Source organism: Myxine glutinosa, chromosome 13, assembly GCF_964187855.1.
Source record: "Myxine glutinosa chromosome 13, kmMyxGlut1.1, whole genome shotgun sequence".
In the NCBI taxonomy this organism is placed as follows: Eukaryota; Metazoa; Chordata; class Myxini; order Myxiniformes; family Myxinidae; genus Myxine; species Myxine glutinosa.
Genome location: NC_136273.1, coordinates 86,937,987 through 86,965,332, shown reverse-complemented (window position 1 = coordinate 86,965,332; position 27,346 = coordinate 86,937,987). Strand labels below are relative to the sequence as shown.

The following is a 27,346-nucleotide window of genomic DNA, read 5'->3' as shown; positions in this document are numbered from 1 at the left end:
ATGCGACGTTAACACACAGAACATGCTTCTACGACAGAACACAGTTAACAATCTACCGATCAGCAGCGACAACGGCATGCCAAGAGTAGTCGGCCTTTACAGCTCATTTGGCAAAACACTGTACACTAAAAGTCGAACCACAGATTTACAAGTACATCAATGGGAGATGGTTGTAATAATAATTAATAAAAACCGCTCACACTGAAAGCTAATCAGCAAGCATTTATTATTTTCCTATTATGCGACGATCAGCTGAAATGGCAGACATGATTCTCATTTCCAAGTGGCGGTAAGGAGGGGAAGGGAGAGACAAAAATAATAACAAAAGCAAACTTCTTAAAGTTCAAAAAGAAAAATTGAAATGCAAGTCAGCCGTTAACGTGACAATTCCATAATTGAGCAAAATCTGTGTTCATATGGGAACTAAAGCAACTAGTGAGGAGACATTAAAATGTATAAATAGACAAGAGCAACTGGAAGATATTCATGAAAGAATCGTTTGGCAAAGCATTAATAATAACAACAACAACAACAACAACAAAAAATTCTGTACCTGACAAAAAGAATTAAAATTCCATAATCGGCAACGCAAAGATTACTTTATAATTGAGGCTCCGAGAGCAATAGACGAGAACATGTAGCGCAAGTCGACAAGAGTGAAGAGCGACGAAAATCGCATCGAGAGAACGGGCCGTACTCTTCTCGGCAGATTCCGAACAGATGCTCTGTGAGGTCCAATTACAGTTTGGGATTAGTCATAAGTCCGGAGACAGAGAACGAGACCGAAAATGGTCCCAACTTGCAGGCCCATTTTACTTGTGCCATGAAGCGTCTTGTGAAGAGGAGCAAAGTGTCGCACCGGGAATGCAAGCGGAAAAGAAGAAAGGGGGAAAAGTGGAATGGCTTCAAGCAATGCAGGAACGCTTTGGAATACAAATGGAACTTAAACTTTTTTCTTAAAGGCAGTCGTCATCTTCACCCCACCCCTGCATCCACACCCCTTTACCTCCAGGTAATGCTTAAGACTTCTGACTGAAGATAAACCTCGCAGCCGCCCGTCAGACATTTATCCACGGTCCCACCTTGCAATTTGCATAGCCTGGATTCATCAAAATGACATCCAACATCGTAGTGGCAAGCAAGCTTGAAGCATCAGAGAACCCATATTCGAAGAAGACCACAACCGTAGTAATCATATAATCCCACACAAGCTCAGTCATTTGGAAAAAATATATAAAATAAACACAACAAATAAGACAATGTGTGAGTAAGGGGAATAAGGGAGGGAAGGGGAGATTAATTCGAGGGAGAGTTAAAGATGAACACTAATAAGTGTTAGAAAATAAAAAGAAAGGAATGTTGGTCCTCCAATTTGATTTGTCATCTGCACAAAGAACAATCTTTACATGTCTGGGCAGTGGATTGCGAGAGGTCAGTGAGGGTGGGACTGGCTAGAGGAAGGGCCAGCACGCTGGGCCTAGCTAACCAGTAATCTCTGTGGGCTCGGTGACAAACTTGGACCCTTTCCACACAGTCTTGAACTGCTCCGGCACCGGGTATTCTTTCTGCAAGGCAGGTGGTTCAACGGTTAGTAAGGAAGAAGAAAGACAGAGGCATTGGGGATGTGCACAGAGTCTTGCGGATAACTTCAATTGGGAGGATACGAAAGGAGAAGCGTATTTGAGGAGGGGGCAGAGGAGGTGGAGAAGGGCCAAAACATGGGACAGTATTCCACAAGGTCCATACAAAATGAAACCAGTCATAAGCTGGACAAATAGCGCCATCTAATGGATACTCTGAGATGAGCAAGAAGAGAAGAGTTGTGAGGGGATTGAGGCAAGGGTATTCATCAGTTACTAAAAGGAGAAGCATCCGTCCATCACATTTCATTTTAAAGGGTTCCTGCTGTCACAGAATAATACAACTTGTAGCGTTGGAAAGGTAATGATCAATTTACTTGGTTGGAAAGCAAATAATCGAGTTATTGGAACAAAAATGTGTCCATTGAATCACAAAGATGCCAGTTTAAAAAGCCCTATTTAAAGGATTGAAGAAGAAGAAGCGGGAATGAAAGCTTTCAACGGTAATATTTACTATGCTACGAAACCAGGAAGTCTTTAAAGAGGACATGGAACGGGCTCAAAATTATATATAGTAATACTAGCTGGAATACCGGTGGTGCCCAGGGAAATTCTCGGAAGTGGAGGGGCAGGGGGAATTGAGTGGGAAGGGGAGGGGTAGAGAAGGAAAGGGGGAGTGTGGGGGGGGGGGGAGGACAAATTCAGCCGTGTGAAGAGTGCTCCAACCTCAGCGTTTCCGAGGTAAAAAAAGGAAATTGTAATACCTCTGCCACTGCCACCACCACCACCACCACCACCAGGTGGCACTACACGGTACACATTTACATTGAGAATTTACACACCCCCACATGAGGCCGCAGCTACATAGCCTATGTTACCCTCCACACAAAGTTGTATTTGTACCCCGAGTTTGGAGTTTGTAACTTAAAAGATGTGGCTGTGAGAGTGAGAGTGAGAGTGTGAGTGTGAGTGTGTGTGAGTGTGTGTGAGTGAGTGAGTGTGAGACAGACAGAGAGAGAATGGCATTTTTATTTATATACACACTTCGTGAAGCAATAGAAAAATATGTTAAGGTACACGGAAGGAACACACAAACAACAACAGCCACAGCCACCACAACAGCAGCAACAACAGCAATTTTGTGTTTTGAAAAGATACTTGTATTTCACTTCATTTTACATCCTCATTGACACTCCCAGATAGGCATGCAATATGTTTGTGAAGGACAACATGCTGCCTTTTGATTCAACCAGTAAATGGAGCGACGCGTAGGGACGCCGGGACGCCTCGTACCAATAAAAATAATAATTGCAAAAATGAAATGATTAAACTAGCGAGTTAATGGAACAGGATGCCCCTCACAGTGTTCAAGTAAATACTTCAATTTTAATAAAATAATGATTTTAAAGATCGTTCAAAATATATAAATCCGGAAGTTTAGCGCTACTGAAGCAGTCTTATACACCACCCATATACACTAATAAGATGGTGTTGAGTTGCAGTTTTTTGTTTTTTTTTTGTATACAGAGTCGAGGCTCGTGAAAGAGCTAACATTTATCAAACAAACAAGCAAACAAAGTATATAAAAAGGGGAGCGGTCGACAAGATGGGGAGAGAAGGGGAGGAAGCACACAAACACAACATTTGAGGGCAGGGACATCGGGAGATGTGTGGGAGGCAGAGGGCCTGGGGGGAGGCAGGATAGGTATAAAACGCAAGGACACCAAGGACTTCCAGGAAAGAAGTCAAAAGTCACCTCAAAAAAGTGGATCTGGGGTGAAATTAACGGGGGTAGAAAAGATCAAGGTTTTGGATGGGGGAAGATAAGAGATGGTGGTGAACAGCCGTTTTAAAGACCTGGAGGGAGGAGTGGGATTGAAGAGAGTGAGGGAGTTTGTTCCAGAGGCGGGAGAAAAGAGGAATGAAGGAGTGAAGGTGAGCAGAGAGTCTTGATTTTGGCAGTTTAACCTTATTGATCACCATAGGTGCTGTCGAGGAGGGGAGTGACGTTGAAGCTGAAGGGAAAGGTATATGCTGCATGTGTGAGAAGTGTTATGATTTATGGGAGCGAGACATTGGTAATGAACGTAGAGCAGCAACGAAGGCTGGAAAGGGTGGAAATGCGAATGGTTCGGTGGATGTGCGGAGTATCGTTGAGCGAGAGGAAGACAATTGATGAATTGCGAAAGCTGATCGGAATAAAGCCTGTGATTGATGTTGTGAAGAGAAACAGGTTGAGATGGTTTGGTCATGTGTCGAGGAAGGATGAAAGTGACTGGTTGAGAAGAGTGATGGAAATGAATGTAGAAGGAAGTAGAGGATGGGGAAGACCGAGAAAGACTTGGCTAAAGGTGTTGGAAGAAGAAATGCGGGCAAGGGGTTAACAAGGGGAGATGCAGAAAATAGGGCAAAATGGAGAAGATTGTCATGGGGACCGCAAAGCTAACCACCACTCTAGCAGGGAAAATGGCCTTAAAATGCCTGTTGTTGTTGTTGTTGTATAGATCGCAGTGTCAATCGGCGTCGAACATAGCCATAATCGGAAACCTCTTCTTCACCTTGATATGCACCATATCATGCTATATAATCAATATATATCATGGTTATTGGAAGTATTATGAAGGCGATTTGTGTACTATAAATTCTACAAAATTGTTTGTCGCGCTACTTCTACTGTTCTGGGCCGATTACATCCAGACCTGCTAAATAGGATCAGCATGATCCCATTTCGTGTATAAGGGTGTTTGTATCTTTCCCGGTAGTCTTGTGAGGTGTGTGGGGTGAACGACTAATTGAGGCAGCTGTCTGTTGCCTATACACTGCCTAATTAAAGGTATGCGTCAGAAGAATATGTTGCATGCTTGGAACAAGATTGTCCATTGGGGCCGGTACTCTGCAAGTTTAAATAAGTAGTTGTTCGATCATAAACTGATCATTATAAACTGATCAGACGGATAGACGGCCATAAACCAATTGCCGAAGCCCGTTTTTCTCTTCGCGTGCGAAGGATAACAATAAGAGAGATGGCTTGATCGTCCCCAGAAACAGCTGGGGGGTTAGGAGAGGAAGAGCAACTCATTCTTACAAGGTCGTTGCCATCTGGAATGGAAATGTTCATCTCTGAAGACTTTGCACTGACAATCTCGCAGCCGAGTGAAGCCTGGTTCAGGAAAACCTGGCAGCCATCCGTTTTGTTTATCGAGATGGTTGGCACCATGCCGGTGACCTATGTACAGACAGACAAGGCATAGGACAGCAGAGGAAATGTTAGTCGCCATGGAACAAGGACTAACACATCAGAGGGAGAATCTCTACATCTCTGACATACAATGGCAATGGCAATGGATAGTCAAAAATATCCATGATACTTCACCATCCCCCACATCTTTGGAAATGACATTTTCTTACAAAATCCCCCAAAAAAAAAATCAAAAAACAAAGACTCAATTAAGCAGCTAACGATTTAACAAGTTACAAAATGTGGCAAAACAATTCTATGGCAATATGTACCTATGTGCCATGACAATGTCGTGCATTTAGAAATGGTCAAACACCTGCACTTGTAGACTTTTGCTGTTTATGACATCGACGATTCCCACGACATTCTCAAACACAAGAGCAAGCTTTTTGCAAGAATCTGCTCGGAAGGGGGACAAGGGGTAAGAAACGAGAAAATGGCAGGGAAGATGGACGTTAAAATGAATTGCAGCAATGTTGAGAGAAAATTAAGAAAGTTAAAAATCGTGAATGGCAATCCGTTTTTAACACCTGACAACTCCAAGCAAGAATAAGAGCTCAAAGTTTCAGCACCACCATCTATTTTCCAATCTCCCTCATCCAAAAATGTCACAGCATCACTTCATCATTCAATCCAATTTCATCATACCTCCGCAGTCACTTCAATCTCATCCTCAAGAGTAAATCTTTGACGCAGTCTGTCCCTACTCCTCCTCCTTCCACTGTCCCCCCCAACCCCAAATCTCATTTAATCCCATAACAATTTCCATTCTACCCACTCTCAAACTCACCCACAGTGATGGAATTTATCTTCCCCTTAATGTGCACCGTGCAGCTATTGCAATTGTAGATGTAAACCACCTGCTTTAGCTCGGTCTCATCGATCAACAGTTTGTTGTTGTTCTCGTGGTATTCCTGGGTGCACAAATAGGGAGCAAAGCAAGGGGAAGACATGAAAAGGCAAAAAGGTTAATAAAAAGCTTTATTTCCCTTTAGTATTCTCTCTTTTTTTCCCCCCACACAGAAACCCAAACAAACCAAATGCAACATGATTGATCTCCCATTCCAAAATGGTGGATTTATGTCTTTCCGACCCAGTTGGAATTCCCATTTCACTTCTTCACATGCGTCAGTGTTTTACCAACATGTGGGATTGCAAACATGAAGCCAGAAAGAATAAAAAATGTTTGCACAAATAAGAAAAAACAAAACCATTAAAAAAATAGCCATGAACAGCCGACGAGGTAATTACATCTGTTAAGGTGGTTTGCACGTTTGATGCATAAACTGGTGGTTATAAGGGTACATTCCAATTAATAGAGAGAAAGACAGAAAAACCGCAAGTAAAATAATATTTCACCTTGAAAGTTTGGCCCACAAACGCCAAATTCCAAAATGGAAACCATCAAACCTCTTAACGGCTCGAAAGGATTTAGAACAGCAACGTTTGCGAAGTCATAAGAAGTCAAGCAGAGAATGCACGTTAGCAAGAATGTACCGCGAGCAAAGAAAACCCACTTATGTAAGAGGCCTTGCATTTACTTGGCAAACCATTTGAAAACATTGGAACAGTAGTGTCCAACATAAGCGAGATCGTTTAGGAACGTACCACTCTCCACTTCTTTCCACTGAGCTCCAACACAGGAGCAGGTCTCTTGGCAGGTGCAGATTTGTTGGAAGCTGCAGGTGGAGACACGGCCTTGCTCCCGTAAGGCTTTGCTCCCGCCAAGTTGGGTGCAGTAGATTGACGCAACGCCGGGTTCTTATGAGTTTTCATGTCGTTGCTCACGTGTTTCAAACCTAAGCGGGAGGAAAGCGATGTCATTTCGGAAAGATTTCAAATCGAAGAGTAAATCAGGGAAGTCTGTGGCACATCGCAAACGTAAATCCCCATGCTGCTTTCCACTGAAAGCAAAGTTGGAAGATGGTAAAAGGTAAAAGGAGACAGCGTGAAAGACGGACAGACAGACAGAGCCAATCACAATATCACCCCCTTTTTAAATATTTTTCAAAAAGTGTCGGGATATCGAGTGAACAGCTATGTGTCACAATCCGATACCGGTCGCAATCCCTTGTCCTTGGTTTATCTCTGCAAGTAGTGCGGATTGCGAAGATGGCGAGTCGGCCTGAGGCTGCTGGGAAAAGGAACAAGGTGGTGGAAGTGGTGGTGGAGGTGGGCATGGGCCAGGTGGACGACAAGGAGCGCTATAGAGCTTACCCTGCAAGGAAAGTTTCCACAACACACACCAATGGAAACATCAAACCCATTTTATGAAGAAAAAAAAACATACTCAACCATGAAAAGCAAAGTAGTGTATATCATTATTTTAAACAACCAAATTCAAACATCTGCCCTTACAGATTTGTTCCAGACAAGCCCAGTGGTATGGTGCTCCTTGATGTAGTCCTGCAGCTTGGTCCACATGGCCAACAGAGCTTTAACCCACTCAACATGTTTCTTGTCTCTGATTAAATGGATAGACAGACAATGCAAAGTTTAACAAGCGTTATGCCAAGGTCCCCCGTCGGGGAAGTGATGCGAGTTGACAAAGTGGAAGACGCAGAAAACATGCTACGATATGATATTTCGCTCACAAGGTTTAGACATACATGGAGGCGGCCATCTTGGATTTTGACGTGGCGACCCAATTTTCAATAGCGTTCTTCCTTATGCCTAGATACACCCACACACCAGAGTAGAAGTTGGTACTTCGCTTATTTTTCAAGATATTCCGCTAACAAGGTTCAGACATACATGGCGGCGGCCAGCTTGGATTTTGATGTGGCGACTCAATTTTCAATAGGGTTCTTCCTTATGCCTAGATACACCCACACACCAGATTAGAAGTTGTTACTTCGCTTATTTTTCAAGATATTTCGCTCACAAGGTTCAGACATATATATGGTGGCGGCCATCTTGGATTTTGACGTAGCGACCCAATTTTCAATAGCGTTCTTCCTTGTGCCTAGATACACCCACACACCAGATTAGAAGTTGTTACTTCGCTTATTTTTCAAGATATTCCGCTCACAAGGTTCAGACATACATGGCGGTGGCCATCTTGGATTTTGACGTGGGTTGCACCCACACACCAAATTCGAACGCGGTCCTTCGCTTACACACGCACGCACGGATGGACGGCGGAGAAAACCATAGTCCCCCTTTCGCTCCGCAGTGCGACGGGGGACAAAAAGTGAGGGTGAAGCCTGCCTACTACCCCCATAATCCCCATACCAACTCCTTTTTTAATCACGGAAGCCCACAACACTGTATTCAGCATTCGAGAAAACATAGCACTGATGGGGATGAAATGGGGGGGGGGAGGAAGCCTGTGTAGAAAAAGTCCTCTGGGACATGCAAATGTGAGCCAAACTCTCAAGGAAGAGTCACAGAAAGAACGGTACCGAGAAGACCACAGCCTGACTCACAGGGCACATGCCCTTTATTCAAGACCTACGTGTCCTTGTAGTCTTTAAGAACACGGTTTGTGTAGAACATCGCTGCATCGGTCATTTCCTTGACGTAAGGTCCGGGCTTTGGGGTCTGCAATGAGAATCGAACAAACATCCAGTGCAAAGAATACTCGAGAAAACAAAACAAGAACTAGAAAGCATCTGAAAATGCAAAGCCCATCCACATCCATTTGTATTCTGACGTCGTCTTCTTCCGTATGCTCAACAACAACAACATGCATTTTAAAGGCCATTTTCCCTGCTAGAGCAGGGGTTAGCCTTGCGGTCCCCATGACAATCTTCTCCATTTTGCCCTATTTTCTGCATCTCTAATTGTTAACCCCCTTGCCCGCATTTCTTCTTCCACCATCTTTAGCCAAGTCTTTCTCGGTCTTCCCCGTCTTCTACTTCCTTCTACATTCATTTCCATCACTCTTCTCAACCAGTCATTTTCATCCTTCTTCAACACATGACCAAACCATCTCAACCTGTTCCTCTTCACAGCATCAATCACAGGCTCTATTCCCATCATCTTTCGCAATTCATCATTTGTCTTCCTCTCTCTCAACGATACTCTGCACATCCGTCGAACCGTTCGCATTTCCACCCTTTCCAACCTTCGTTGCTGCTCTACGTTCATTACCCATGTCTCGCTCCCATAAATCATAACACTTCTCACACATGCAGCATACACCTTTCCCTTCAGCTTCAACGACACTCCCCTCATCATCAGCACGCCACTCAATTCCCGAAACTTCTTCCATGCACATCTCACTCGAGCAACCGTTGCCGAGTCTGATCCACCTTCTCCATTCAGCATGTCTCCGAGGTAGCAAAATGTTTTCACACCTTCCAGCTTCACGCCGTCTCCAAGATCCAACTCAACATTTCCTCCATCTGCAGCTCCCTCTGTGCACACCTTACATTTGAATGTAGCTGCCACACTGGTTAATGACCCTCTCAGACCACTACATTTTTGATGAACCCACTCAGCGCACATTGTACACTGAATGGAGTTCACTCCGACACCCTTCCTGCACACAGCACACGGCCACTTCCCAGTTCTTTCCACCTCACCACATGCTTTACCACTTGCCATCACCTTCGTCTTTCCGATATTCACCTTCAGACCTTTTGTCTCCATACATTCCTTCCACGTGTTAATCTTTTCCTTCAGTCCATCCATACTTTCCGCAATCAACACCAGATCATCTGCATACAACAACTCCCACGGTAAACCCTCCTTTACGTTCTGAGCCAGCACCTCCATCACAGCTACAAATAGTAGTTGACTTAGTACCGACCCCTGATGCACTCCCACCTTCACCTCAAACTCAACACTGTTCCCGTCCTTCGTCCTTACAGCTGTGCGCGCTCTTTTGTACATTGCCATCACTACTCTGATCAACCATTCCTCCACTCCTAACTTCCTCAATGCCCATGTCAATACTTTGCGTGGAACCCGATCGCGATCGAAAGTTTTGGACCGATCTGTATGCTCAAAATAACAAAAACAGTTTGAAAAAATATATATATACAAAATGAAAAATTGTATTATTTTATGCAGCCTTGACCTTGGGGCTTTAGATCTAAAAAATAATCAGCTTCTAGCTTTTGATTGGTGAACCAATTCTGTGACCCAATATGCAATTTCTTAAAATTTTGGGTCAATCGGATGAAAATTGACAATTTCATGTGACGCTGACCTTTTGACCAAATTATAAATTTGTCTTTTCCATATTCTCATAAAGATTCGTTGAAAATTTGATGACAAAACTAAAATGGTAAATTCAAATTTCTGGTCAATTGGATGAAACATGATGATTTTATGTGATGCTGACATTTGGACCTTTTGACCAAATTATTAATTTGCCTTCTCCGTATTATATAACTAGCAACGGTACCCGCCCTATGGGCGGGGCTTCAATTGGGAGGCCCAAATGACAAGGTAAAATAGCAGAAATTGAAGGCTTTTTTATTTTAAACGATTCATATAAACATCCGTTAAATCATATCACACGCAAATCATCAAAATCTAAACAGTATTTTACTATAATTCACCAAATGTCCCACAATGATCGATACACTATGATCGTGATGATCATGATCGTGAATCGTGATCGATAATCGTGTTCACAATCGCGATGTCGTATGTACTCCCGATACGTGTTTCCTTCAGTTGAAATGGGTTAGAATTCTCTCAAGCAGGGATTCAACCCGTGTCCTTATAAAAGGTCTTTGTCCGAGGTCACCGAGTCCGATCGGTGCAGCAGTTTTTTTTTGTTTTTTTTGTTTACTGAATCGAGGCTCGTGAAAGAGCTGACATTTACTTCACAAACAAATCAACCAGACAAACAAAATATATAAAAAGAGGGAGCGGAAGACAAGAGAAGGGGAAGCACACAAACACTTGAGAGCACACAACATTTAAGAGCAGGTAGATGTGTGGGAGGGAGAGGGCTTGGAGGGAGGAGGCGTGGGAAAGGGGGGGGGGGGGAAGAAGCATAAAACACAAGGACACCAAGGACTTCAAGGACAGAAGTTGGTATTTCAAAAAAGTGGAATTGGGGTGAAATTAGCGGGGATAGAAAAGATCAAGGTTTTGGATGGGGGAAGATAAGAGATGGTGGTGAACCGCTGTTTTAAAGACCTGGAGGGTGGAGTGGGATTGAAGAGAGTGAGGGAGTTTGTTCCAGAGGCGGGAGAAAAGAGGAATGAAGGAGTGAAGGTGAGCAGAGAGTCTTGATTTTGGCAGTTTAACCATAAGAGGGTTTTTTTTTTGGTTTTTTTTTGTATACAAGATCGAGGCTCGTGAAAGAGCTAACATTAATCACACAAAAAGACAAACCGGTACACAAAACACAAAAAACAAGGGGAGCGGCAGACAAGATGGGGAGAGAGGGGGAAGGACACAAACACAACATTTGAGAGCAGGGACATCGGGAGGACTTGGGGGGAGGTGGGAGAGGAATAAAACATATGAACACTGCAAGGACTCTGGGGTGAATTACCTGGGGTAGAAAAGATCAAGGTTTTCGATGGGGGAAGATAAGAGATGGTGGTGAACAGCTGTTTTAAAGACCTGGAGGGAGGAGTGGGATTGAAGGGAGTGGGGGAGTTTGTTCCAGAGGCGGGAGAAAAGGGGAATGAAAGAGTGAAGGTGAGCAGAGAGCCTAGACTTTGGCAGTTTAACCATAAGAGGGTTGCAGGCAGATCTTGTGCGACCTGAAGGAATATTGGGGGGGACAGAGCACAGAGAGAGCTGGGGGAGCAAGGCCGGAGAGGAGTCGGTAGAAGACAGAAAGACCACCAACCTGCCTGCGGTGAGTGAGTGAAAGGCCCTGGGAGTTGACTTCATCACAGGAGATTCCAATGATTCTGAAAGCTTTGGCCTCAACAGCGTGAAGCCGAGCAAGGTGTGAGGCAGGAGCACCAGCCCAGAGGGGAGAACAGTATTCCATTGAGCTGCGGATGAAAGCCTTGTATGTGGTGAGGAGCTCAGGTGTGCCAAGGAAGGACTTCGCACGACGGAGGATGCCCAGTCGGCGACTGGCTTTGGAGGCCAGCTTGGAAATGTGGTTTTCCCAAGAAAGATCATGGCAGATAGTGAGACCCAAAAGCTTGAGCGACAGAACTTCTTGGAGAGGATTGTTGAGAAAGTAGATGGGAGGGTTTTCCAGTCGGTCCTTTCGGAGAGACATTGTAAGAGTGTGAGATTTGTCAGGATTGAAAGACATGTTCCACTTGTTTGACCAGTCTGTGATTTTGTCCAGGTCTGCAGAGAGTGAGGAGGCTGCAGACTGCCGATCTGAGGGATGAGGAATGGAGCAGCAGATAGTGGAGTCATCAGCAAAGAGATAGAGAGGATTGTCCAGAGAGTCAGAGAGATCATTGATGAAGACCAGAAATAGCACAGGGCCCAGAACACTACCTTGGGGAACTCCAGCCAGAATAGGAAGAGGAGATGAGAGAAACCCATTCAGGGCCACACGTTGACTACGACTAGAGAGGACGTCCGCCAGCCATGCGTGGAGATTTCCATGGATACCAAAAGAGGAGAGTTTGGTGAGCAGAGCGGGGTGCCAGACCGTATCGAAGGCACGTGATATGTCAAGGGAGACAGCTCTAATTTCCTGTTTGGCGTTGAGGACCTCCATCCATTGTTGAGAAAGCAGAAGCAGCATGTCCAGAGTAGAGTGTCCAGGTCTGAAACCAAATTGATGATCAGAGATCAAGCCATTGGAGAAGAGGAAAGATTTCATATCTGAGGCAATGATGGATTCCATGACTTTGCTGATAATTGGGAGAAGGCTGATTGGTCTGTAGTTGCTGGGATCTGTTTTTGCACCTTTTTTTGTGCAAAGCGGTGATGTTGGCAGATTTCCAAGCAGATGGAAGATGACCTTGAGCAAAAGAGAGGGTGAAGAGAACAGAGAGAGGGAGTGAAAGAGCGGAAGAACAGGATTTTAGGACCCGTGGGCTGATGCCGTCAGGTTCAGTTGCAGAATCCGAGTCGAGGGTTGACAGAAACTTTTCCACCTTGTCAGGAGGAAAGGATACAGAGTCCAGGAGCAGCTGGGTACGGTGGTTACAGAGAGGGATGGGTTTGGGACACAAGATTTAGAGGCAAACACAGAGTTGAGGCATTCAGCTTTTTCACGTGCGGAGTCAGCCGTGTGGCCATTTGAGGTGAGGGAGGGGATGGAGGGGGAACAAACACCAGAAACAGATTTGACCAGACGCCACCAGGATTTGGAAGAGGGAGACAGATAAGAGAGTTCGGTCCTGAGAACGGAGAGATATTGTTTCCTGGCTCTCCTGAGGGTGGACACACACTTGTTTCGGGCTTTGTGAAAGGAAAGGAGATTTCCTTCCGTTGGATTTGCTTTCCAGGAGACGAAGGCAAGTTGTTTCTGGGCAACAGCCTCACCACAAGATTCCGTGTACCATGGACGGGAGGAAGGATATGACAACTGAAGACGAGATGGGATAAATCTGTGCATGAGAGAGAGCAATTTACTTTGGAAGAATTCCCAGGATGAGTTGATGTCAGAGGCGGTAGAGATGGGAGACCAGTCCAGATGATTGATGGCTGCTTGAAGACCGTGCCAGTTGGCCTGAGTGAAATGCCAGACTCGTCGACGCTGAGGAGGCTCTCTGAGAATGGTCAGAGAGATGTCCACTTTAACAACACATGATCAGAAGAGCCGATTGGAGCAGAAGAAGAGCAGCAGACATTTTCAGGGAAGTTAGTCATAACCAAGTCCAGAAGAGAAGATGCTCCGTTGACCGAAATCCGGGTCGGGAAATTGACAGATTGTGTCAGTCCCAGTGAGTCGCAGAAGTCCTTTGCTGAAGAGCCAGGGCTGGTGAGAGAGGTACCCACACCCAGCCAACTGGCATGGTGACAGTTGAAATCACCACATATGAGGAAGAGAGAGTTGGGATGGGTAGATAGAAGTTGGTCCATATTCTCAGACAGCGAGATGTAGTAGATGGAGTCATCACTGTTTGGTGGACGGTACAACACACATATGAACAAAAGGTGGGAGCGAAGGGGAAGCCGTAGCCAAAGGTATTCCTGGGGGTGAGGTGGAGAGAGGGCAGTGCAGGGCGAGTGAGGAAGAGAGTTTTTTTATAAAGATAGCAACCCCACCTCCAGGACGAGGCTCAAGTCTATCATACCGGAGGAGGGAGTAACCTGGGAGAGATACCAAGGAATCAGAGACATCATGAAGGAGGAAAGTTTCTGTTAAGCAGATCACGTCTGGTTTGTCAGAAGCAACCTGTATGGAGAGATCAGACAAGTTTGAGCGAAGGCCCCGGATGTTTGAGGTCCATAGTGTTAAGGAAGAGGAAGGGGGAGCATCGGATACAGAACAGGGAGGGGGAGCGGTAGGGTAAGATGTGGAAGAGGAGGAAGAGGTAGGGAGAGCTGTTGAAGGTGTGTTAGAGATTACAGAATAGATTGGAGAAAGGGAAGAATGGGGTGGACAAAAGGTTTGATGGTGATTGGGAGAGGCGCAGTGAGGTGTTATTTGACGAGGGGGAAGAGCGAGGCAGAAGGTTGAGGGAGATGAAGGTGAAAGTTGGAAGGGGGAAGAAGCGGGGAGGACGCTTTGAGGAGGAGAGGTGAGAGGGGAGTCTAGGAGGGGAGGAGCGAGGGAGAGTCTCGGAGGGGAGGGGTGTGGGGGGAGATTTGAAAGGAATGGGTGATTGGGAAGATTTGGAGGGGAGGGGCAGGGGGGTAGATTTAGAGGGGAGGGGTGATGGGGAAGTTTTGGAGGGGAGGGGTGATGGGGAAGTTTTGGAGGGAAGGGGTGATGGGGAAGATTTGGAGGGGTGGGGCAAGGGGGAAGATTTGAAAGGGATGGGTGATGGGGAAGATTTGGAGGGGAGGGGCAAAATTTGAAAGACATGGGTGATGGGGAAGATTTGTAGGGGAGGGGTGATGGGAAAGTTTTGAAGGGGAGGGGTGATGGGGAAGATTTGGAGTGAAGGGGTGATGGGGAAGTTTTGGAGGGAAGGGGTGATGGGGAAGATTTGGAGGGGAGGGGTGATGGGGAAGATTTGGAGGGGAGGGGTGAGATTGCATTTTGAAAAGTGTACGATTAATGGGAAACGAACATTTATTGCAAAATGAGTTTCTCGAGACATTCGAGTCAAAAATACGTTGATGACGCTGAAGGATGGGTGGATTGCTGGAGAGTTTAGGGAATGAATGAAAGATGCACTATAAGAGATGGAATTTTTTTTTGGAATGAATAGATTTGGTGAGCAAGTCGAAAGCATCCTTTTATAGAAGAAGAAGAAAAAGGTGTTATAGAATATGACAGAATACAGGTCTTCAGGGGACAGATTAGACATTTTTTAACAACGTGATCACAAACAACGTGGTCGAAGAACGAACGAACAAATAAGAACGAATGAACGAATAAGAACAGAAGGAAATATTTTTTTGGTTTTTTTTTTTTTTGGAGGAGATTTTAAAACAAGCAAGTATGGGGTGAAAAGACCGGGAAAATCAGAGACCAGAAAGTAATTGCAGCGCGATCAAGAACCGCTGAGACAAAAACAAAGCCTCAAGCCAAGGTCGGACACGGTAGCCTAGTACTACACTTAGGCCTCAGAATACGCGATACGAAAGACCGACGATTCTGTTCATAGGTATGAAAAACCAACACCAAGAATACTATTAAAGACACACCAATAGTTACATACACCGAGAGAAAGATACAGTTTCGACAAAAACACAATTGTGAAAAGTTACTTAACTTCGAAAGCATGCGCGCATGGACAGCTTTGAAGAGACGAGACCTCCAATCTTCAAATTCAATCACGAGCAATTTTCAATCACAGAATCAAAATTCAATCACAGTTTGTGCAGCACCCGGGAAAACAACATCGTCACAATGAAAACATTGTCACAATGAACGTTATGCGAACGCGAATGTTATGCGGGAGTCCAAACGTGAGAATGCTGGAGACTAAAGCTGAAATTGGGAAAACTAAATACCATATTTTACTCCTGGAGTTCCCAGGATTATCCACCCAAAATATCGTTGCGATCGGTTCAGCAGTTTTCACGGTACCTTTGAACGGACGGACAGACGGATGGACATTTGGTGAATTATAGCAAGATAAAGCGTTGTTGAAAATTTGATGACAATAACTCAAATGGTAAAAAAAAAGAAAAGTTATGGCCTGGACAAACAGACAGGAGACACACACGGACACACAGACGCGATTACAAAACCAGCAGGGGACGGGCTAATAACCAGTAAAAAAGAGAAACAACACCCGACACACTCATTAGGTCTCACCATAGTGACCCAGGCCAAGGCAGAAATGCTCTCGCTCACTGCGCTCAAGTGATTAAAAAACTTGCTTGAGCGGTTCTTCTCCCTGAAGGCCTGGGCTTGCGCCATGCCATCAGACACTGGTTTCAGAAGCGAGGAAAGTGCAACCTGGATAAAGCATCGTACGACCCATTCTTCATGCTGAATCATCTTGCTTTATACATTACTTACACAAGGACTAACATGTGGTTTTACAAAGGTCAACAGCACACACATGCAGGATTCCAAAAAAAGACAAGAAAAAAAAATGAATTGCAACTTTACAAATGTCATTTAAATCACAAGTAAGTTTATGTTCCAGGAAAACAACTCGGCGAATGCATGCTGCACCAGGAATTAAGAATTCAGCCAGCTGGTTGCATCATTATCAACGTGAGGCTGTGCTACCATTAGAGTGCACATTAGAACAGGAACTCGCAACTTGACCTGGATACCATGTGCAGTGATCTACTCTTGGCAGAAGCTACTGTGGGATATTTGAGGTATGGCGGTGAACGTTAGCAGATAGCACAGCAGGCTCAACATCCCTCTTTGATGAAATACTCTGCCCACAACCAGGGTGACAGGTTATAGCCCAGTCGCGAATCAAACCCAGACTAAACAGGGTCAAAGATGAGTGTGCCGCCTCCAAGCCCTTAGGAGGGCACGGTAATCAATTATAGTCATAATTCTATTTAACACACTTTTGCCCGACTGACAATTAATCCACAAAGAAAACTTGGAGAGAGGGAGGGGGTCAGAACGTTCAAGGGGGTATTAATGGCAGGACAAACACAGGAAGGGGGTTACATGCTTCATATCTTCCCTCCAAGAAGCATGTATAACTCCACCAATTATTCGTTCAATAACAAATGACGTCCAAATCAGGAATATTAAAAAGAAACTTCCTCGTACAAACGCAAGCGGTCACGGAGTGTCAAATACTTCACCATATTAATAAATGTATACAATATGCAAATTGACCCTCAAGTTTACTGGAGCAAGTGACCGATGAAAACACCAGGACAATGTAAGAAGCGTCCGCACGAAAGATGGAAGAAAGTTATTCAATTAACTCGACACTCCAGAGCAAAAAGGAACAACAAATTGTGAGATTCTTCTTTCTGATGTCTCTTCAAGCCTTTTGTCAGAACTGTACGTGGTGTATATGCATCTACCACTGCCACAGGATTTAGAGATGTGAAAACTACGTTCAATAGCTACGAATCAACAATTTGCAAGTCAACCAAGAACATAGATCCAATACCTCAACACTTTATGGCAGTCAGGGGATCAATTCTCACTTAAACTCCAACCTCTCAATCACCGACCTCTTTCTCGATTATAAAGTGCAAACACAATATGAAGATCGTCGAGGGAAAAAGGTATGAATGGCAGGAGAAACACTGGACAGTTTTATTTGGGAAATTTTAACGAAGAGTCAGACGGGAATAATGAGCCAACAAGCAGCAGCACCAGTGCGGTACTCATGGGAGTGGCACTGTGACCAACTGCGTTGTTGTGTATGGAGCTGCAATAAAATGAATATTTCATCAATATACTGCACATGGTCTTTTTGGTAGGGCCTACTGTTCAGGAAAATCGTTCGCTGGCACGTGCACACTGTGGTTTGGAGGTGGCTGGGCTGCCGAACTTATTATGGCACCACAATTTCAACAATTCCTGGCTAACACATATCTCTAAAGCACAATGAACCGTTCTCAGCAAAACACGAGCACAGCACCGATAAACATCAGGAAGTGAGCACTTACATCAGATGGCTTCTGGAAATTTGACGCCGTTTCAAGAAAAGCACGCTCAGCAAAAAATGTCGCTTTAACCATGTCTGCCTGGAAACAAAGGACAAAAAAACAACAACGAATGACTAGAGAGCATATGAAAACGCAAAGCCCGTCTGTGTCCGTTTGCATTCAGACGTCTTCTTCTTCAGTATGCTCAAAATAACAAAAGCAGTTAAAAAAAATATACAAAATTTAAATTGATAATTTTATGTAGCCTTGACCTTAGAGTTTTAGATCTAAAAATAATCAGCTTGTAGCTTTTGATTGATGAACCAATTCAGTGACCCAATCTGCATTTTTTTTTTTCAGGTCAATTGGATGAAAATTGATGCTTTTATGCAACCTTAACCTTTGACCTTTTGATCTAATAAAATAGTCAACTTCTAGGTTTTGATGGGTGAACCTTACTTCAGTGACCCAATAGGGGAATTCTTTAAATTTCAGGTCAAATGGATGAACATTGATGATTTTAGATGATGCTGACCTTTAACCTTTTGACAAAATTATTAACTTGTTTTCTTCGTATTATCGTTATAAAGCTTTGGTGAAAATTTGATGACAAAAGGACACAGACTGACACACACACACACACACACACACACACACACACACACACACACACACACACACACACACACACACACACACACACACACACACACACACACACACACACACACACACACACACACACACACACACACACACACAATACTAATTTGAGTCACATTGCAATGGATCAAAGCAAATACAATAGGTGGAACAATTCAATGAAACAGCTCAAATGAAGGAGTAAAAAGTTTCCAAAACATAAGGGTGAGGGCATTTGGATCCAGGAGAGGAGCTGGAGAAACGGCTCCGGTAGGTCGGTCAATCGACGAAACATTTATTAAATGCACAATTCTCGTTTCATTCCAAATGGCTGCTTTGTACAAGGCCTTGAAAAATTAAACCTCAACTCAAATATTCATGCGAGGTCCGTTTGTTCAATTGCTATTTGTTTCTGCGTTAACATTCGTATATGGTGTGTTGAAAGCCACACTTTGGTAAAGCAAGAATCAATTCACTCGAATCTGTTTAACCTCCTCTTGATTAAGGATCTCAAAAACATTCTGGCAGGAATTATCAAGCCTCTGAAACCTCCTCCATTATTCTATTCAATTCTACTTCCACCCTCCACCAACCACAACTTCCCCACCCCTCCTCTCCCCCTTCCCCCCCTTTCCCTTTCAAGGATTCAAGGTGGCAGGACACCATGCTCTCAGGATCTGCTGCAAACCCAAGCATGACCTTTTCCATCTGCATCAACCCTCCTCTTCTCTCCCATATAAGCTTACATTTCCTTCCCTTTTCCCTCTCCTCCTCCCGTTTACTTATTTGCTTTTTGTGCAGCCTGTCCATCCCACTACCTTCCTATCCAACTACCTTCCTTCCTGTTATTCAATGAGCCTAGACATTAAATAGATAAAATAAAAATCATAATAGGAGAGGGATGCAAGTACAGACACATGGAATTAAATCATATACAGAGTCAAAAACTAAACTATTTTTACGTTTTGATGACCTAATATATGTTAAACTAGCCTATTGTAGTCCACTGAAAGGTTAAGGTCTCCCTCAACTCAACTCAAATTGATGGGTGTATGGCCTACTCACCACACTTGCCAAGTTCGCATCGGTGACAATTAAGTCATGGTAATCAAACGCACAACAGCCGTGGGAAAAAGAAACGAGCCTTTTAACCACTTGGCCAAACAAGCAGCTCAATCATACGTCAAATACCCATAAAATTGCATTGGAGGGGAACCTATGATTAAAATAAATAAATAAATGAACCTAACAATCAGGATCAAAAGCCTGTAAAAAATACTTAAAATAACAATGACACATCTGCAATATAATAATAATAAAACAGCAACAGCTTCAAATACATTTTCTTCCGCAACCCAAACTTTCCACCCCTCCTGAGACCAATTACTGGAGCCTGCTATGCTAAAATGAGGTCACATTTGCAATAAAGGTGTCATGGCTGGAGTGTGGGTAATCAAACATGCTTCTGGCACAGGGAGAAAGACTGGCGTGAGCTCCGACTTGCCGAGGACGCTTACTTACATGGTGGGCAACATCGCCGCCGATCTCGTGGCTCAGCTTCACGTACAAACAAATGGGTCCCTCCAGCAAGAAATCAAAGCATTCCAAAGACTCGTCTGCATGTGATAAAGTAAAAACTCAAATAAACAACTCATACCGCACAAGTCTTAATGTGCTCGCACTTGCACGTTAATCAAGGCCAACCTGAAGAAAACAGAGGTAAAGAAACACCAGAGCAACAACGGTAAATCCACCAAATAAATTACACCAATTACACTCGCCAATCTTTTCCAACAAATTTTGTGCCGCAAGGAATTCTTTCCGTAATGACGATTATTCTTTCTCCCATTTTCTGTAACCTTGAACGACACTTCCTTCGTCGGTTGCTTTAAGCAATGTGTACGAGTGAAGTGCGACCATTAGGGCGAAAGTCATCAGAACCAAAAATAACACCTGCTGTTTACCTCGGTGACATATTTTCTCAATTTGCCACCTCGAAAGTTGGAAAAGATGCAAAGCAACAAGAAGCACTTTGAACAGAAAAGTGTCATTTAAAGCCAAGATTCCAAATAGAGAGAGTAGAAAAAAATTGAACAATCACAAAACGCAAAACCGCAGTTTTAAGGCAATCGAGACAACTTAGGTGTATGTGAAGTGCAGTGTGAGTATGTGTATGTATTTTTATGTACATGTAGAAAACATGTACATATATATATATATATTGTGAGAAACCCCCGGTGAAACCACCTTTGTTCTCACCCAAATGAGTGCCCCGCCCACCACTGACGTAACCTCCTTGGAGCCTCACGCGATTGGGAGGCGAGTCGGGAGGTGATTGGTGGAAGGTCAGAGAGCGCGGCCGCCATCTCATGATACGGACGCAGCTCGGAGGTTCGAGGCCTCGAGGCGAGGGACTTTCGTTACGCCTCACGACAGCGAGTTGTGCTGATTGTTTATAGTTATGGATTGTACGAGTGAGTGATTCCGGAAGAGAACGAGTGATTCCCGGAGATCGTAGATTGGAACTGTGAGTCCTATATTGCCTGCTTCGTGTTGGAGCTCCTGGCCGACCGTTCCTGGCGGCCTTGTGTGGTATTCCATCCTGGTATCCTTGGAGTCCCGGAGCTCGTCGATTGGAGCCGCGAGGATCTTACCTGCGTCTCGTGGGAGCGTCTGTGGCCGACCGTTCCTGCAGGCTTGTGCAGCCTATTCCATTTGTTACTTTTCATGGTTTTTGTGATCGAGCCAATAAAGCATCGTGCCTTACCCCTAGAAGGCCGATTAAAACACAATTGTGTTGATTACGTCTCTTTTGTCCACTCCGTGGATTACTTGAAGCCCGGACATTCACGTCCGTATTCCGTGCTGGGAACATTTACCAGGCGGGATCGCGACAAATGGGTTGCTCGTCCTAGGATCATTCAAGTAAGAGCCATTCGATTGAGACGGGAATTCTGCAGTGGACGACATCTTCTGGCATCTGTTCATCGCCTTCTCACCAGCGGACGCCGTCTGGGAGGAACTTTCTCGCCGTAGGACGCTGTCTTGGGCAGAGAAGTGAATAGCCTCGGATCCCTCCAAACAACCGACAAAGAATAAGCGAATAGCCTCGGATCCCTCCAAACAACCAAAAAAAAAAAAAAAAAAACGTGAGTATTTGTACGTGGTATTTTTCTCATTGGCAATTTGATGTGCGGGTGATCTTGCGTAGTTGTGTCGTATTTCCCCAACAGAGCGTTGTGTTTGAGCGTTGTGTTGAGGTTGTGTTTTGTGCCTGGTCGTATGATAACTCGTAGCCAAGCTATGTCGACCAGGGAAGTGAGAGTTCAACCTGATCATGTTGACAGTCACGTGGGTGGCGAGGTGAGCGACGCAAGCAGCCTTGACCCGGTCACTCAACCCGAGATGTTAGGAAGCGATTCCATCATGACTAAATGCATGCGTTCGCCCTTCTGGACCGGGCTGACTCCGGTTCAACAACTTGACATGTATAACAGGGAGAATGACAGGGCAGAGGCAGAGCGTGCTGCGGCAGCAGAGAGAGAGCATGCGGCAGCAGAGAGAGAGCGTGAGAGAGAGAGAGAGCGTGCGGCAGCAGCAGAGGGAGAGCGTGCAGCAGCAGAGAGAGAGCGTGCAGCAGCAGAGAGAGAGCATGCGGCAGCAGAGAGAGAGCGTGCGGCGGCAGCAGAGAGAGAGCATGCGGCAGCAGAAGCTGAACGCGTCAGAGAGCATGAGTTGCGAATGTTGACTGAACGACTGCGGGCAGAGGGGTCTGCTGCAAGAGTCCCGGAAACTGTTCATGTTCGTTTGCCGGACTGGACGGGAGACACGAAGCCAGAAGCGTATCTGGAGATGGCGGAGAAGTTGTTGGCTGCCGGTGGCATTGATGAGAGCTTGTGGGTCGGCCATCTTGTGAGCCATCTATCTGAGAAGGCGAGGGAGGTATATGCGAGGATGGCAACCGAGGACGCAAACAAATACAGGGCATTGAAGGCCGAGATTTTGAATGCCTATGCGGTGTCCGCATGTATTTATAGGAGAAATTTTTTCAGCTGGACTCGTGAGTCCAGTCAAACCTATGAGGAACATTCGCGGGCCTTGTTGGAACAGCTGCAGAGATGGTTCAAGGGGAGCAAGGTGGAGTTACCTCAAGCGGTTGCGGAACTCCTGGTGCGTTACCGTATCGATCAACAGCTTCCGCCTGACTTAGCATTGTTTCTTGTCGACAAAGACACTGTTTCCTTGGCAGACTGCGTCAACCTTATTGATAAACATGTTTTGGCATGCAAAATGCTGCAAGTCACGCAGTCGCTTCGTAAGACGGAGGAGTCTGCGATCAAGACCGCCCCCCGTCTGCCCGGCGGCTGGATCGAGGGGAAGGGTTCTCCGATGACCTCCACTGGGGGCGCTCGCGAGCCGCAGACCAGGGCAGGGCCCTGGTGCGATTTCTGCAAACGCGTGGGGCACGGTGAAAACCGCTGTTTCTCTAATCCCGCCAGTCCGGCCTACCGAGGCAACCCTCCTGTTAAGTCGGAGGGAGATCAGTGGAACTCATCCGCCGGGCCCTCGCACACGACGGTGGCATCGGTGACCGAGGTCACTGCCACCGGGGCTAATTCCATTCATCCACTGCATCAGGAGTATTCAGGGACAGCCTTAGTGGGTGGCCCCGATTCGATGCTGAAGTTTGAGACCAAATACCTTCGGGATACTGGGGCGACACGGTGTGTTCTCCGGGTGGGGGTAGTTCCGGCCTCTCAGATGCGTTATACCGGCGAGTATACCCTCCTTCGGGGCATTGACCGGGTTCTTGGCCGGTACCCCCTTGCCCTCCTCGAGGTCCGGAGTGACATTTTAAAGGGTCCAGTGACCTGTGTGGTAGTACCCTACTACCCTATACCCGGGGTCTCCTTGCTGATTGGCAATGATGCCATAGCCAGGGAGGAGTCATTGACTCTGACCTGTGGGGGGGTCCCTAGAGCCCAGAGTAAACAGGCGGAGAGAGGGGCGGAGTCAGACATATCTTCACTCTGGCCCGAGGAGCCTAGCGCCTCGACTCCAGTTTCCGACGGTGACGTTGCGTCAGCTGAAGTCCACCCGAGCCTCCCGTCAAGCCAACCTCAGGTGCCGTGCTCCTCAGGGACCGCTCCCGCCATGTCGCGAGTCAGCAGGAACGCTAATGCTAAGGTATATGTGGGAAACCTGGGCAATGGAGCAGCGAGAGCCGAGCTAGGGAGGGTCTTCGGGCATTACGGACCACTCCGCAACGTATGGGTTGCTCGGAACCCACCTGGATTCGCAGTTGTTGAGTTTGAAGATCCACGAGATGCTGAAGATTCGGTCAGAGCCCTTGATGGAAGGTTAATTTGCGGATCGCGGGTGTGCGTCGAGATGTCGAATGGCATGTCGCGGCGGCCTCGTTTCAGACGCCCTTTGGTCCGCAGGCCGTTCGACCCGAAAGATCGATGTTACCAGTGCGGTGAAAGGGGTCATTACGCATATGACTGTCGTTCTCGACACCGGAGGAGAACCCGCCGCTCTAGGTCTCGGTCCGTTTCCTTCCTGTAAATGTTTCCCCACCTTGAGTTTGGCTCCCTTGTTTCTCTATTGTGCTTTGGGTGAAGTGTAACTCTTGTGGGGTAGATGTTAATGGGGTGTATGGTGTTTAATATTGTGTGTGAAAAAAAAAAACAAAACTGGTTCATTGTTTACCCTGTTAACGCCTGTTAATTGCCTGTTGCGTTAATAAGTGCGTTATTGCTGCGTTATTGTGTTGCGCCATTGCGTTGCGTTGTATTGTTGCGTTGTTTCGTTATTGCTGTTAACAAGTGTTAGTAATTGTTAATTGCGTTAATTGCCTGTTAGCAATTCCCGCCATCATCTTGCCATGTGATTTGCACCTACTACAAATACTGGTTTTAAAAACGCCGTCTATTCGACGGGGTTTTTACTTAGGGGGGGAGGACTGTGAGAAACCCCCGGTGAAACCACCTTTGTTCTCACCCAAATGAGTGCCCCGCCCACCACTGACGTAACCTCCTTGGAGCCTCACGCGATTGGGAGGCGAGTCGGGAGGTGATTGGTGGAGGGTCAGAGAGCGCGGCCGCCATCTCATGATACGGACGCAGCTCGGAGGTTCGAGGCCTCGAGGCGAGGGACTTTCGTTACGCCTCACGACAGCGAGTTGTGCTGATTGTTTATAGTTATGGATTGTACGAGTGAGTGATTCCGGAAGAGAACGAGTGATTCCCGGAGATCGTAGATTGGAACTGTGAGTCCTATATTCAATATTGCCTGCTTCGTGTTGGAGCTCCTGGCCGACCGTTCCTGGCGGCCTTGTGTGGTATTCCATCCTGGTATCCTTGGAGTCCCGGAGCTCGTCGATTGGAGCCGCGAGGATCTTACCTGCGTCTCGTGGGAGCGTCTGTGGCCGACCGTTCCTGCAGGCTTGTGCAGCCTATTCCATTTGTTACTTTTCATGGTTTTTGTGATCGAGCCAATAAAGCATCGTGCCTTACCCCTAGAAGGCCGATTAAAACACAATTGTGTTGATTACGTCTCTTTTGTCCACTCCGTGGATTACTTGAAGCCCGGACATTCACGTCCGTATTCCGTGCTGGGAACATTTACCAGGCGGGATCGCGACAATATACAGTCACGTGAAAAAGTAAGTACACCCCATGTAAAGTTTTGACTTTTTCAACATATTTCAACATACAGCTATTTGATCTTCATTTCAACAATATTGATAGATATAGGTGATATAATATAACAAATATCATGAAGCATTTACATTTTGTAGTCCATTGTTTTATTTAAATAAACATAAATGCAAATTTCGCAAGTGCAAAAAGTAAGTACACCCTTGGCTCTAATAGGTGGTATTGCCCCCTTTGGCAGCAACAACCTCAAGTAGGCATTTCTTATAACTGTCTACCAGTCTCTGACATCGACTGGGAGAAATTTTTGCCCACTCCTCCATGCAGAATTCTTTCAGCTGTGCGATGTTTGAGGGGTTTCTTGCATGCACAGCTCGTTTCAAATCCCCCCACAACATCTCGATGGGATTTAGATCTGGGCTTTGACTTGGCCATTCCAGAACCCTCCATTTCTTTCTTTTCCACCATTCCTTCGTGGATTTACTGGTATGTTTAGGGTCATTGTCATATTGCAAGGCCCACCTTCGGTTGAGATTCAACTTTCCGACACATGGCCTCACATTATCCTCAAGCACCCTCTGGTACAATGAAGAATTCATAGTGGATTCTATGATGGTGAGCTGCCAAGGCCCTGATGCAGCAAAGCTGCACCAAACCATAATATTTCCACCACCATGCTTTACAGTTGGTATCAGGTTCTTGTGGTCAAATGCTGTCTTTGGTTTTCGCCAAGCATGTCTTCTGGTACTGTGGCCAAATAGCTCTACCTTTGACTCATCTGTCCAGAGCACATTGTTCCAGAAGTGCTGGTCTTTGCCCTGATGTTCTTTCTGGACAGCAAAGGTTTCCTCCTGGCACACCTCCCATGTAGATCAAATTTGTGCAGCTTCTTTCTAATGGTAGACTCGTGCACTTTGACATCAACAGTGGCAAGAGCTACCTGTAGGTCCCGTGATGACATTCTGGGGTTCTTAGAGACTTTCAGCATCTTGTGGTCTGCTCTCGGGCTGAACGTACTGGGGCGGCCTGTACCTGAACAAGTTGGCAGTTGTTTGGAATCTTCTCCACTTGAAGATGATCTTCCGGACAGTCGAATGATTGATTTCAAATTGTTTGGAGATCTTTTTAAATCCCTTCCCAGACTCGTAGGCATCTCTAACCTTCTTTCTGAAGGCCTCAGAGAGCTCTTTTGATCTAGGCATGGTGATGCCGCACACTTCAACAACAAAGAGCAAACCAAACTAAATGTCTGAGGTTTAAATAAGACAGGTTCCTCCAAGATCCTCTCTAACGATGTTCTAATCATTTGCACCTGAGCTGGTGCACCTGATTCTAATTTTAGGTATTTGAAGTAGGGATAAATGTTGGGGTGTAGTTACTTTTTGCACATGCGAAATTTGCATTTATGTTTATTTAAATTATACAATGGACTACAAAATGTAAATGTTTCATGATATTTGTTATATTATATCACCTTTATCTATCAATATTGTTGAAATGAAGATCAAATAGCTGTATGTTGAAATATGTTGAAAAAGTCAAAACTTTACATGGGGTGTACTTACTTTTTCACGTGACTGTATATATATATAATAAATATAATATAACATAATATAAATATAATATAATATAATATTGAAGGAACTGCGCTCCAACGCGAGTCGAAAGAATTGACGCGACCAAAGACGGAATTCGTCCGAGTTGCTTTATTGAAACAAAACAGCTCAGGTATTCTGACAAGCCCGTTTTTCGGGCAACAATATATATACACATTTATGTCGGGAAGTTTGCCCGGCAAAAGCTATACCGGGCATGCCCGGGTATCAAGGGCGAGCCTTGGAAAGGCGAGTCTGGACCTGCCCGGGCGTGTTTGGCTGCGGCCTGGCAAGTCGAGGCTGGGCGTGCCCGGGCGCTCTGGGCGAGCACTGGAAAGGCGATAGCGGGCATGCCCGGACGCTCTGGGCGAGCCCTGGAAAGGCGATAGCGGGCATGCCCGGACGCTCTGGGCGAGCCCTGGAAAGGCGATAGCGGGCATGCCCGGACGCTCTGGGCGAGCCCTGGAAAGGCGAGAGCGGGCATGCCCGGGAAAGACGAGACCGGGCGTGCCCGGGAGGTTCGGGCGTGCCCGGGAACAGTGAGTCCGGGCATGCCCGGGAGAGGCGCGTCTGGCCGTGTTCTGGCCGGTG

General features: G+C 45.8%; 1 protein-coding gene across 3 annotated transcripts in view; it reads right to left on the bottom strand.

Annotated features, from left to right (window-relative positions):
- Positions 1-207: 207 nt before the first annotated feature.
- LOC144888718 (adenylyl cyclase-associated protein 1-like) overlaps positions 208-27,346 on the bottom strand; it is a 37,371-nt gene continuing 10,232 nt past the window's right edge. For all 3 annotated transcript variants that reach the window (XM_078767748.1, XM_078767750.1, XM_078767749.1), the window contains exons 3-13: positions 20,023-20,117; positions 17,881-17,958; positions 16,094-16,237; positions 8,276-8,361; positions 7,177-7,282; positions 6,877-7,036; positions 6,427-6,617; positions 5,609-5,732; positions 5,135-5,217; positions 4,666-4,806; positions 208-1,565 (exon numbers count right to left, since the gene is read on the bottom strand). In XM_078767748.1, coding sequence (XP_078623874.1) covers positions 1,482-1,565; positions 4,666-4,806; positions 5,135-5,217; positions 5,609-5,732; positions 6,427-6,617; positions 6,877-7,036; positions 7,177-7,282; positions 8,276-8,361; positions 16,094-16,237; positions 17,881-17,958; positions 20,023-20,117 — 1,292 coding nt within the window. In that variant the 3' untranslated portion in view covers positions 208-1,481. The remainder of the gene's footprint in view (positions 1,566-4,665; positions 4,807-5,134; positions 5,218-5,608; positions 5,733-6,426; positions 6,618-6,876; positions 7,037-7,176; positions 7,283-8,275; positions 8,362-16,093; positions 16,238-17,880; positions 17,959-20,022; positions 20,118-27,346) is intronic.